Below are 14,116 nucleotides of genomic sequence, written 5' to 3'. Positions count from 1 at the left end.
AAAATACAATTAGCATCAAAAGGGCACATTATTCATTCCATTTTTAATGCTTGCAAAGGACATGGATTATTAGTGAAAACAATTTAATGAATTCACAATTTAAAGCTATTAATTGTAAAAATAAATATACCTTTCATGTTGTTGCTATAGCAAACTGAAAAACAAATTTAGACTGTTAATTATAAAAATCTAAACCATCATAATGGAAATACTTGCCATCTTACTATTCTGTAAGCTTAATTAGCACAAAATAAAGCATTTTCTTTCTGTCATAGTTTTTGTTAAAGGATTGAATTGATGTCAGAAATTTATTTAAAAAATGCATCATTTCATACTTTGTGCATGAGTATTGTGAAAAAAATGAACAATCACAGTCAATAAGATGAGAAAAAGATGACACTGCATGATGCCTCAACAAGCCTTCATAGAGCTTTTTAAATTAATATTTAAAATGTATTTTTTCCTGACGTTGTTATCCTTGAGAAAAGTTGAAGTCTAAGCTCACTCTTAGACTGCAGTGCTGCCATTTAAATACTAGACAATAAGGTCTCTTTGAAAAAGGTGACTTCTACTTTATAATGGAGACAAAGGTCATAGAGGACTGGATTTAGAAGAACTTTTAAAATGCAATATGGTTGTCAGACACACTGGACCACACGTTGTAGTAATATTGAAAAGTATTGCAAATGATCAAAATGAAGGTGGTGTAACATAAGAGCACTGTACAGGTATTTCTGCAGAATAAAGAAATGGCAATTTGTTCAATTGCCTTTAAAACCACAGTGAAGCATCATATAAAGCAAATATACATAATACCAGAGAAACAGAGGGTAAGCAAACACCTTACATGCATCCTGGACTAGCCTACCTCACTTCTTCCCAGGTAGATCTATGTGTCTGCTATGGTGTCTCAACTATCTGCCAATGTTACAAACCGCACACCAAAGCAATCTCTTTCAATTCTCATCTTGCTCACTTTTTTAACCTGGGACATTCTATTTCATATCAGCACCTGTCTTCTTCTCCTTATCACTCTAGACTAGGGCTGTCACAGGCAAATTTAATAAATCAATCTGGACCATTTAAAAAAGTGTATTTTTTGAAGTATTTTTCAGGTTCTTTTCTCATCCTCACACATCTCTTTCATGAACATCCAATTCATATTCTTGGTTGGACAGTTTCTGTTGCCTATAATGAAACAGACAGATTATTGATTTTCAAATGAAAACTACTCTGTGATGTCCATTCTGATTTTTGTACATTCTACACTTTAACCTCAGAAGCATGTTTCCAACCAAAGTACAACAGATCTTTCTACAGCAGTCCTTGGTGTATTTGTACCCTGTATCTGTGTAAATCTTAAAAGGCCAGGTCTATTAGAAAGCCTTTATACTACTCATCTCCTTACAGACCAGTTAGGAGAGAAGTCTTACTCTTATACATAGTCCTTTTTAACTTTGCCTATATTTAGGTAACCTAGTTCCCATTTACCAAATTTTGGGTACTGTGCTGCCATGAGTCACTGCCATTTGTTGGGTGACACATTCTCTATCTCCCTCTGAGAACATGGCATGATTCCCCTCAAGAAGGAATGCTTTATCTCATACACTGTGTGAAAGATTAATATAGTTATCTAAAGGCAATGTAGTTATTGTGCATGAAGGATTTTGATATGCTTTCCATAGTAGAAGTTGCATAAATGGTTAAGCAAACTTATTAAGAAACCAGATGAAGGATGTACAAGCAACAAGGAGATAAAATTACCTGGGTGGTTCAAGAAATTGGCTGATGTCATGTTCTTTCACGGTCCCAGTAAGACTTACCAGTTGTCATGTACACAGTTTCCATTAAAGAATAAGAGCTGAACTTAAGAGATATGGGTAGGTCAAGAATTTAATGTAACCTGGCTATGCTCTCGGCTGAAAAACATTTCATATCTTTAAACCAATCAGAGTAAATGTGAGGATTAATTCAGCACTGTTGTGCAAATTCAATTGTCTAGAATTTGAATATCTGCCTTTATTTTGTGACCATTTACTGATAACCTCTGCTCAAGGCACTGTCACTTAGTAGGCCACTGTAACAGGGTGCTCCCTCTTCATGAGGAAATATTTAAAAGATGCAATGGACAAGTTTCTCCTATCTGGTTCCTGACTCAAAGTTGTTGTAGTTGGGGACAAATTGTTTTCCTTAATATATTTCCCATTTATTTCTTCCACAACTGCTTCCTCATACTGGCCTCTGTTTTGCTTCACATGTATGCTTTAAGATCCTCTTTTGCTACTTTTGTAAACATTACTCAATGTGTAGAGAAGAAGCACAATATCGGTAAGACTGATGCAGAAAAAAGGCTTGTTGAGGAAATGACTAGATACAATGAAGAACAGAGTCATTGTGATGATGTGGGTTGGCCCCATGCCACCGGATCTCACTTCTGCTCTGGGAGCCTCTTGAACCCAACACCGTTGATAGTCATGACTAGGATGAGCTTGGCAGATGAGGACACGCACACAAAGCAAGGGGATGGTGAAAAAGTCCTCGAGTGCTTTTATTAAAACAAGTCCAAACAAACAGCATTCAAAAAGTGCAGTGCTTAGTTAAATAAATAAATAATCCATAAAACGAAGGTGTATATGTGGAGGTTAAAATGATCAAATAAATAATCCATTAAAATTAGGTTAAAAACAGTACAGGAAGCTGTCATTAAAAGCATGTGCCCTGGTGCATTCCCTTAAAAACAGACATCTTATTGGCTTAACCCAGGGCGGGTTTTTGCAACCAAGGAGGCGCTAGATTGGCAGTTCAGGCCACCTTCATCACTGCTTCTAAGCTCGGGATGTCTCTGGTTCCCAACAGGGCACCCCATCAAGCCTCCGAATCCTGCTGCCAGGCTAGCACCCCTGTGGTCCATGGCACCATCCGAAGGATGTCTCTCTCAGCCTCTCACTCCCCTACAGCCGCGCTGCCTCTCTCCAGTGAGTCGCTATAACTGAGCAGCACCTTTGCCACTCCAGCTCCCAAGTCACTTAGCTGGAGTGGCCATCCGCCCCAGAGCGTTGTTCATATGCTCCGATGGACTTCATCCTGGCTATCTGCCTTCTCCGCCTTTCATCTGCTCACTTGCACCGGATCTCTCCCTCACTACTGCCTTTTCTCTCTCTCTCCATCTTTTAACCTCCTTTCTTTTCTCTTTCTCTTTCCGATCACCCCCCTTTTTTCCCCCTTTTTTTCCTGTTTCTCGTGATGGCTCATTCTTATAAGGCTCCGTGGGCACAGCATCTCAATTGCACAATGTAGGAAGCCGATGAAGCAATTCAGAAAGACCGCACCTTTACATGCAGGTGCGTCTTGCTCCAATTACTCCACCACCTCCCTGCAGCTGTGTAAGCATGCACACCCATAGAGAGTGAGCCAGCCAAATAATTATTTATTTTTTAAAAAGGCCCTCTTTTCAGAGCTGTGGACCTGCTACACCACAGTCATGAAAGAGCTGTAAGTGAAGACAAGATGTTTGCACTGCAGTCTATCAGCAATGGAAAGCCAGAGAGCTAGAGCCTAAACAAGATGTTTACCATAAACAGATTGATGGGCTAATCTTTTTCATGTTCTGCTTAAAGATGGAATGTAAATGGATTTGTTGAATGTAAGAGTCATCCATTGCCACACTGATTTTCCTCACATTACCTGAAGGTGAAATGGTGATACTATCTAGAGCAATACTGAGACAAAAATCAGGAGAATCAGAAGGTAAATGCAAAACATTTGGAAAAGGCTGCATTTAAAAAAAGAGATGCTTTGAAGGCAGTCTTTTGAAACATAAACACAAAACTTGAATGGAATTTTTGATTGGCTGTTATGTGGTTTAATTGCTGCAAGAGGTTGTTTGATACATTTACTGTTTATTTACGTCACTCATCAGCTCAGCAATTTTCACTAGCATCAATCACTCTCTGCAAGAGGGTGATTACATATCTGTTGAGAACCCAACGCTAATATTTAGTCATATAAAGTAACAACAAACTATATAATAGTAAGTCTTACTTTCAGTTTTGAATGGATTGCTGCTTATAACTAACAAACTGTGAACTTGAAAAACAAGGGGAAAAATCACAGGGCAAACACACAAATAGTGAATGGAAATTATTTTGACATCACATCCTGCCAGAATTAGCAACTATTACATCACTTAGGAAAGTTGTATTGAATTTCAAAGATGCTTCTGGAAATGAGAAAGAACTGCCACCTGGAAGCAAGGTCTCGTTACAGCATAGGGAAGTTGAATGACAAATGGGAAAACCAAAACAAAACCACAATTCACAACTGACAGCACAATGTCAATGTCTGGTGTATAAATGGGTAAAGAAGTTTGAGGTTGAAGCATCATTTTCTACATGTGTACCACCTTTAATATCAAGCTACGGAAGTCATGTTAAAACAGAAGGTCACTGCCCAGCAATAAGCTATAAGTGGGACCACGGCAGTGTTTTTATGCTCTGCTAAACTTTATAATTCATGCTGGCAAATTCCCAGAGGAAAGGGTCTGGTTAAGGCAATCCTTAGGATATTGATATCCTTCAGTATCAATTCTGTCTTAACCACTCGTTTTCATGTTCAAACATTCCTCTACCCAAGAGGAAACAGCCACCCAATTAGAAATAAAAATTGAATGAACAGGGCTTATGATCTGTTACTTGGTGTTATGTATCAAAATGAGTCCCCTCAACACCTAAGTCACAGGCCCTTAACTATATTAAGACTTGAACACTAACAGTAAATTTATAAATTGACAAGTCAATATTATATGAACTTACTCTTCTGTACTGACTATAACTTGAAATATTTGGCCTGACTACGAGTTGTGCGTTTTCAAACCCAGTTGGGGCATAGGCACACTTAACCATGGCAAAACATATCAGCCTACTCCAAGTCAACCATATGGACTGAACAAACGTTGACAGGGTGTTTCTGGACCAAAAACATTGCAAACAACATATGCAAACCAATTTCCAAGAAGAAAATCCATTCTTTCAGCTTTAAAATAACTTAAGCATTATTAAGGTTTCTCACCTTTAACAGCAGTTAAATATCCCCTCATTTCCTTTTGTAGTCTTGTGCCTTCTGTCTATGAAAAACACAAACAGTGGATGATTAGTTTGTCATGAAAAAACACAAAACAACACACCATTGAAAAACTTGTTACATTAGTGATAGTTGAGACTCCTGTACTAAGAGCCATGCCCCATAGCAATGAAAATCTCAGCAGATGAAGGATCAGAGAAAGTCAGCAAGAGAGAGACGGAGAAAAGTAAGTTGGATAGCTTCTCAGCCATCTGCCAATAGCGTCCCTTGTATGAAATCAACTGGGCAAACCAACTGAGGAAGCATGTACCAGAAATTAAAAGATCCATTGTCCGCAGAAATCCACGAACCAGCAAAAAATCCGCGATATATATTTAAATATGCTTACATATAAAATCCGCGATATATATTTAAATATGCTTACATATAAAATCCGCGATGGAGTGAAGCCACGAAAGGCGAAGCGCGATATAGCGAGGGATTACTGTATATGGTTTTCTTGCCATTCATTCTTTTGTTCATCATGAACCCACTTAGTCCAGATTAGAATGGCAGGGAACCCATTCTAGCAGCATTAGGTGTAAAACAAGCTTTTGCATAAGTTTGAAATAAAGAACCTACCATTAGGAGTACTTTTACAGTACACTCCCCTAACACTATCCTCTATTAGTTTTGCATGGTATACAATATTGGATGAAGACAAAAATATAAATTTATATCTGCACACATTTTAAAAAATGTTTTAAATAAATACAGCCTTTGTCATTAAAATACGCAAATAATACAAGCAAAAATTAAAGCCATGGACACTATTAATGGTGAAAATTGTAAAAAGTAAATTCTACCTCAAACTTTTCGTCAAGCATTAATCACCGTCTTTCCTAAACAAAATAAGGACTTGTTACAATGTGCATCATACAGACCAATTTCACTCCTGAATAATGATGTTAAGATACTCTCAAAAATTATAGCCAGAAGGATGGCGAAAGTGCTGCCCTCGGTAATATCACAGGATCAAACTGGATTTATTAAAGGCCGACACTTATCTTCCAATCTCCGATACCTGTTTAATGTAATATATTCACCAGCAAAGTCAAACACCCCAGAGATACAGTATTATTATCATTAGATGCAGAAAAAGCATTTGATATGATTGAATGGAACTACCTTTTCACTGCATTGGAGAAATTTGGGTTTGGCCCCGAATATTTGTGCATGGATCAAACTACTGTATACCAATCCAGAAGCTTCAGTTTGTATTAACAACATTTGTTCAGACTACTTTAAGATAGAACGTGGCACCAGACAAGGATGCCCCTTGTCACCACTGCTGTTTGCAATCGCCATTGAACCACTGGAGGTTCACTGTCGAAATTCTTATCAGATAAAGGGGATTATCAGAGAAGGACTGGAACAGAAAATTTCTCTATATGCAGATGATATGGTTTTATATATACTGTATCAGACCCAGAAAACACTGTGGCTGCAGTTTTAACAGCACTTACAGAATTTCAAAAGATATCTGGTCTCAGAATTAATCTGAATAAAAGTATACTCTTTCCAGTGAATTCACAAGCATATAATATTAGATTGGACACCCTACTGTTTACCATAGAAGATCAGTTTAAATACCTAGGGGTAAATATCACAAGTAAACATAAAGTTCTTTATCAACGAAATTTTGCCATCTGTATGGAAAAAATTAAGCAAGACTTGCATAGATGGTCAACCCTTCATCTCACTTTAGCCGGGAGAATTAATGTTGTTAAGATGAATATCCTTCCTAAACTTTTTTTATTTCAAAAATTCCAATATATATCAATAAATCATTTTTTAAGCAATTAGATTCAACTATAACCTCATTTATTTGGAACTCAAAACACATATCCGAAGAGCAACCCTACAAAGAGCTCAGGCAGAATGTGGCATGGCTTTACCTAATTTTCAGTTTTATTACTGGGCAGCAAACATACAAGCCATAAAAACCTGGACACAAATAAATGAACATCCACAGGCTTGGCCCGCAATATAAGTAAAATCCTGTAGTACTTCTTTATACTCCCTGCTCTGTGCTCCAATAAATGCAAGTTATCGCAAATATACTAATAACCCAATTGTGCTTTACTCACTCAGAATATGGAACCAATTTAGAAAGCAATTTAAGATGGAAAATCTTTTATCTGTGGCACCCCTGCAGGAGAACCACCTCTTTCAACCCTCGCAAACATATCCAGTTTTTAGTACCTGGAAAAGATTTGGGATTAAATTGCTCAGAGATCTTTATATAGACAATATCTTTGCATCCTTTGAAAAATTACGTTCCTAATTCAACCTCCCAGCTACACATTTCGTTCACTATCTTCAAATTAGAAACTTTGCTAAACAGAAACTGCCCAATTTTCCTCATCTCGTACCCTCCACCATGCTGGAAAAAATACTGCTCAATTTCAAGGAATTAGACACCATTTCCACATTATATAAAATCTTATTAGAGTCCATTCCTTTCAAAGATCCAAGAAGACAATGGGAAAAAGATCTCTTAATTAATATATCAGAAAAGGAGTGGAAGGTAGCATTACAGAGAATTCACTCGAGCTCCATATGCGCAAAGCATAGAATTATTCAACTAAAAATTATATATCGAGCTCATCTGTCTTGCTTAAAACTGTCCAAAATGTTTCCAGGGCAAGATCCAACCTGCGAACGCTGCAACCAAGCTCCTGCCTTACTGGGTCACATGTTATGGGCATGCACCAAATTATCATAATTTTGGACCAAAATTTTGAAGTGCCTTTCAGACAGCCTTGGTATCACAATCCCTCCTAAACTATTAACTGCTGTATTCGGTGTTCTTCCAGACGGACTTGAAGTGGAGAAGGACAAGCAAACTGTGATTGCATTCACTACACTTTTGGCATGCAGACTTATTTTGTTAAATTGGAAGAATCCTAACTCTCCTCTGATAAGTCAGTGGGAAACCGATGTTTTATATTATTTGAAATTGGAAAAAATCAAATTCTCAGTTAGAGGAGCTGTACAGAATTTTTTCAAAACCTGGCAGGATCTAATCAATAATATTTTAGAATAAGAAGAAATAATTTTTTCCGCATTTCTTTCCCTTCTCCATTTTTTTTTACCTATATATATTTTTTCCTTTCTTTTGTTTATTTTTGCCCTATTAAAAAGCCCTAAGCAATTCTCCTTTGGCCATACTCTCCTTCTCAACGGTGGGGTTTGATTTGTCTTCAATTCTTTTTTGTATAAATTGATCTATTTGTATGGAATGATTACAATAAAATTAATAAATAAAATGTAAAAAAAAAAAGTAAAAAAAAAACCAAAATATTAACTATAGTCACATCTTCTTTCAGCTGCTCCCATTAGGGGTCGCCACAACAGATCATCTTCTTCCGTATCTTTCTGTCCTCTGCATCTTGTTCTGTTACACCCATCACCTGCATGTCCTCTCTCACCACATCCATAAACCGTCTCTTAGGCTTTACTCTTTTCTTCTTGCCTGGCAGCTCTATCCTTAGCATCCTTCTCCCAATATACTCAGCATCTCTCCTCTGTACATATCCAAACCAACGCAATCTTGCCTCTCTGACTTTCTTTCCCAACTGTCCAACTTGAGCTGACCCTCTAATGTAGTCATTTCTAATCATAACCATCCTTGTCACACCCAATGCAAATCTTAGCATCTTTAAATCTGCTACCTCCAGCTCTGTCTCCTGCTTTCTGGTCAGTGCCACCGTCTCCAACCCATATAACATAGCTGGTCTCACTACCATCCTGTAGACCTTCCCTTTCACTCTTGCTGATATCAGTCTGTCACAAATCACTCCTGACACTGTTCTCCACACATTCCACCCTGCCTGCACTCTCTTTTTCACCTCTCTTCCACAATCCCCATTACTCTGTAATGTTGATCCCAAGTATTTAAACTCATCCACCTTCGCCAACTCTACTCCTTGCAACCTCACCATTCCACTGACCTCCCTCTCATTTACACACATGTATTCTGTCTTGTTCGTACTGACCTTCATTCCTCTCCTCTCTAGAGCATATCTCCACCTCTCCAGGTTCTCCTCAACCTGCTCCCTACTATCGCTACAGATCACAATGTCATCAGCAAACATCATAGTCCACGGGGACTCCTGTCTAATCTCGTCTGTCAACCTGTCCATCACCATTGCAAATAAGAAAGGGCTCAGAGCCGATCCCTGATGTAATCCCACCTCCACCTTGAATGTATCCGTTACTCCTACTGCAGACCTCACCACAGTCACACTTCCCTTGTACATATCCTGTACAGCTCTTACATACTTCTCTGCCACTCCCGACTTCCTCATACAATACCACAACTCCTCTCGAGGCACCCTGTCATATGCTTTCTCCAGGTTCACAAAGACGCAATGCAACTCCTTCTGGCCTTCTCTATACTTCTCCATCAACACCCTCAGAGCAAACATCGCATCTGTGGTGCTCTTTTTTGGTATGAAACCATACTGCTGCTCACTAATCATCACTTCACTTCTTAACCTAGCTTCCACTACTCTTTCCCATAACTTCATGCTATGGCTCATCAATTTTATACCCCTGTAGTTACTGCAGTCCTTGCACATCCCCCTTATTCTTAAATATTGGCACCAGTACACTTCTTCTCCACTCCTCAGGCATCCTCTCAATTTCCAAGATTCCATTAAACAATCTGGTTAAAAACTCCACTGCCATCTCTCCTAAACACCTCCATGCTTCCATAAGTATGTCATCTGGACCAATGGCCTTTCCATTTTTCATCCTCTTCATAGCTGTCCTTACTTCCTCCTTGCTAATCTGTTGCACATCCTGATTCACTATCTCCACATCATCCAACCTCTTCTCTCTCTCGTTCTCTTCATTCATCAGCCTCTCAAAGTACTCTTTCCATCTGCTCAACACACTCTCCTCGCTTGTGAGTACATTCCATCTTTATCCTTTATTACCCTAACCTGCTGCACATCTTTCCCAGCTCGGTCCCTCTGTCCAGCCAATTGGTACAGGTCCTTTTCTCCCTCCTTAGTGTCCAACCTCTCATACAACTTCATACGCCTTTTCTTTAGCCTTCACCACCTCTCTCTTCACCTTGTGCCTTATCTCCTTGTACTCTTGTCTAGTTTCTGCATCTCTCTGACTATCCCACTTTTTCTTTGCCATCCTCTTCCTCTGTATACTCTCCTGTACTTCCCCATTCCACCACCAGGTTTCCTTTTCCTCCTTCCTCTGTCCAGATGTCACGCCAAGCACACTTCTTGCTGTCACCCTTACTACATCTGCTGTAGTTTCCCAACTGTCTGGTAGTTCTTCACTACCCAGTGCCTGTCTCACTTTCTCTAAACTCAGCCTTGCAGTCTTCCATTTTCAACTTCCACCATTTGATCCTTGGCTCTGCCCTCACTCTCTTCCTCTTCTTGATCTCCAACGTCATCCTACAGACCACCATCCTATGCTGCTTAACTACACTTTCCCCTGCCACCACTTTGCAGTCTTCAGTCTCCTTCAGATTGACTCTTCTGCATAGGATGTAATCTACTACCTGTGTGCATCTTCCTCCACTCTTGTACGTAACCCTATGTTCCTCCATCCTTAAAATATGTATTCACCACAGCCATGTCCATCCTTTTGGCAAAATCCACTATCCTCTGACATTCTTCATTCCTCTCCTTGACACCATACCTACCCATCACCTTCTCGTCTCCTCTGTTCCCTTCACCAACATATCCATTGAAATCTGCTCCAATCACCACTTTCTGTCCCTTGGGTACATTGTTCATCACTTCATCCAACTCACTCCAAAAATCTTCTTTCTCATCCATTGCACACCCAACTTGTGGGGCATATGCACTAACAACATTCATCATCACATCATTACTCTGTCTGACACTCTTTTCACCTCCAAAACACTCTTGACATATTGTTCCTTCAGAATAACCTCTACTCAATTTCTTCTCCTCTCCACACCGTGATAGAACAATTTGAATCCACCTCTGATCCACCTGGCCTTACTCCCCTTCCATTTAGTCTTTTGCACACACAATATATCAACCTTCCTTCTCTCCATTATATCTGCTAACTCTCTCCCCTTACCAGTCATACTGCCAACATTCAAAGTTCATACCCTCAGTTCCACTCTCTTTACCTTCCTCCTCTCCTCCTGCCTCCGGATACGTCTCCCCCCTCTTCTTCTCCTTCTTCTTTTTCAGCCAATAGTAGCCCAATTTCCGCCAGCACCTTGTTGGCTAACAGTACTGGTGATGGTCGTTGTTAACCCGGGGCTCGACCGATCCGGTATGGAAATTTGTATTGTTGTCCGCATATTGAGTTGGCAAAATTTTACACCGGATGCCCTTCCTGATGTAACCCTCCCCTTTTATCCGGGTTTGGGTCCGGCACGAAGAAACACACTGGTTTGTGCATCCCATGTGGCTGGGTTTATATATATCAACTATCTATATTAGCAAACGACAGTTTAATTTATGCACGGCGGACGCACTGACGCGCATGCGCACTGCGCTGCAGCGCCCCAGAGTCTAACCCAGTGGCTTCCCAGAGTCAGTAGGTGGCGCCCAAACAACACAATCTGTAAACTAAACTTGCAGTCGGTGTCAACAGAGGCAAAGGAGTCATGGCTACAAATGGAAAGAGCTCAACGATTTGTAATACAAAACTGCGCCCCTAGTTCCCAGAGTCAGTGCGTGGCGCCCAAACACCACAACCTGTAAACTACACCTGCTCTAATCCACTGTGCCAGCAGTCAGTGTGTGTAAGTTGGAGTATGATTCCTAACAGTAAACGACTTCTACCTAATGACACAGCCACAGAACAACAAAGACGAGACCGCATGGATAAAAACAATACACGGAGGCTCCTATGACGCGCTTTAGACACACCAGAAGCAAAGACGTCACGGCTCCACAATGAAAGAGCTCAACTAACGGAAATACAAAATGAGCCCGTATGTATAAACACAGTGAACGAACGCGCCCACAACGCGCTTCTGACACAGCAGAGGCGAAGGAGTCACGGCTCCAAATGGAAGGAGCTCAACGATTAGTAATACAAACACGAGCCAGTATGGCTACAACCTGTAAACGAGCCTGTATGGATAAAAACAATGAACGAAGGCGCCCACACAAAGAAACCGCTTTCGTACAAAACAAATATGTTTATTTAATTAAATGAAAACTTTACCATGGCTACGACCTGTGAACTAAACCTGAGGTAAAGCGTGCACGCCAGGTTGTACAGCCGCCCGAAAGCGACCGCCCACACCACCGCATATAACACGTTCGTTTAGTGATGTAGCCCTCCATGCCCGGATCCACCGCCATGGTCACTTCAGCACGCGAATCCGCTGCCGTCAGCAAACGACTTCTCGCTGACGACACAGCCATAGAAAAACAAAAAAGAGACTGCATGGATAAAAACAATAAACGAAGGCGCCTACAACGCGCTTCTGAAACACCAGAACCAGATGAGTCACAGCTCTAAAAAGAAACCGCTTTAGTACACATATGTTTATTAATTAAATGAACTTTCCCAGGACGCACCCACCCTCCATGATATTTCATCCCTCCAAGTATCGGAGGGAACAGAAAGTGATTGCCATTCTTGGATTTGCGATTCTTTCGAGAATCGCGGGCTTGCTGGTATGCCATGGAAGGAGCAGATATGAATGTACAGTATTCAAAATTTAAGAAAAAGTAAAAAACAATGGAAAATGACACTGCTTGACTACATAAGACTGCTTTTGATAGAAAATGTCTTAACCTTTCTGCATAATTCAAGACACTAAGTCTTCTGGGACACCATCTCTTTTCTACAGCACCTAAAGTATACTATTCCACTTCACAAAGTCCTAACAAATAACAGTTGCCTCTCTTACTTTTTCACTATTTAATGCTTAACACATCATATCTTTCGTCCTGCCCATCACAGGAAAGTATAAATATGAAGGTGTTAGGAGTTCCAACTTTAAATCACATGTTAAAGGTCACGCAAACACATGTGAGCCAGTGATTCTTGAAATGTGAGAAAATTTGAAAATAAAAGGTCTCACCACAATATGTTTATATATGATTAAGTATGGATACTGTAGGAACACATCAAATATTAAAATTAGCCCAATATCCTGCAGTGTTTAATTAATTCTTACTGTTCATATTCAATGAGTATACCTATAAATGAAAGTGTTGGTCTATTGGCATTACCAAAATGACAGTGGAAAGATACTAACAATGTTGGTTCAGGGAGCCTCTTATTTCCTTTGGAAGGAATCTGGGAGCACCAAAAGGTGAACCCTATATAAGGACCTGTGGATCATATGACAAGTTGTCAGAGCACCCCATTAATGTTTTGTACCATTTTCAGGGATGCGGCGCCACCTGGATTGCTGTATGATGTCTCAGACCACAAGTTAATGACTAGGAGAGATGGGACTTTATTTATGGCCTATATTACGATTTTTGCCATAGACCACTCACTATTACAGATTATGTCGCGACTATTTTCCCATACTGCAACTCAGTCAATTTCAGCAAGTCTTTCATCATTTGCAGATGACAGCCACCAGATTTGCATGATAGCAGTACATGAATCCACATGACAGTGCATTGAGATCCTGTCATACATTGCATGACCTTGTGGAAGACCTACCTAATGTCGTTATCAAAAAAGGGCAATGGCTGACCTTACATAACTGTCTTTGATAGAGAATGTCTTTCTCCATCTAGGATTCTGTTTGTCCCCCACCCCTACAAGACCACAGACCTTCATTAAAGGAGCAGGTGTACAGTGCTTGATGGGAGACCTTTCAGCTCCCATGTGATTGCAGACTATGACAAATGGTCAGGTCATTTATGCAGTCAACAATGGAGACTTTAAAATATGTTAAAAATCCCTCCTATCGTGTGTGAAGGACAACACACTGTGACCGACGTCCCCGTCTTAATTGATTTGAGATCCTTGCCTGGCTGGGAAGGCAATATATTCAGGTCAT

General features: G+C 40.0%; 1 protein-coding gene across 9 annotated transcripts in view; it reads right to left on the bottom strand.

Annotated features, from left to right (window-relative positions):
• The window catches only part of amph (amphiphysin), a 288,814-nt gene that overhangs the window by 119,805 nt on the left and 154,893 nt on the right, over nt 1-14,116 (bottom strand). For all 9 annotated transcript variants that reach the window (XM_051928840.1, XM_051928841.1, XM_051928842.1 and 6 more), the window contains exon 3: nt 5,068-5,122. In XM_051928840.1, coding sequence (XP_051784800.1) covers nt 5,068-5,122 — 55 coding nt within the window. The remainder of the gene's footprint in view (nt 1-5,067; nt 5,123-14,116) is intronic.

Source organism: Erpetoichthys calabaricus, chromosome 6, assembly GCF_900747795.2.
Source record: "Erpetoichthys calabaricus chromosome 6, fErpCal1.3, whole genome shotgun sequence".
Taxonomy (NCBI): Eukaryota; Metazoa; Chordata; class Cladistia; order Polypteriformes; family Polypteridae; genus Erpetoichthys; species Erpetoichthys calabaricus.
The sequence above is the reverse complement of the archived record's forward strand: the minus strand, read 5'-3'. Positions and strand labels throughout refer to the sequence as shown.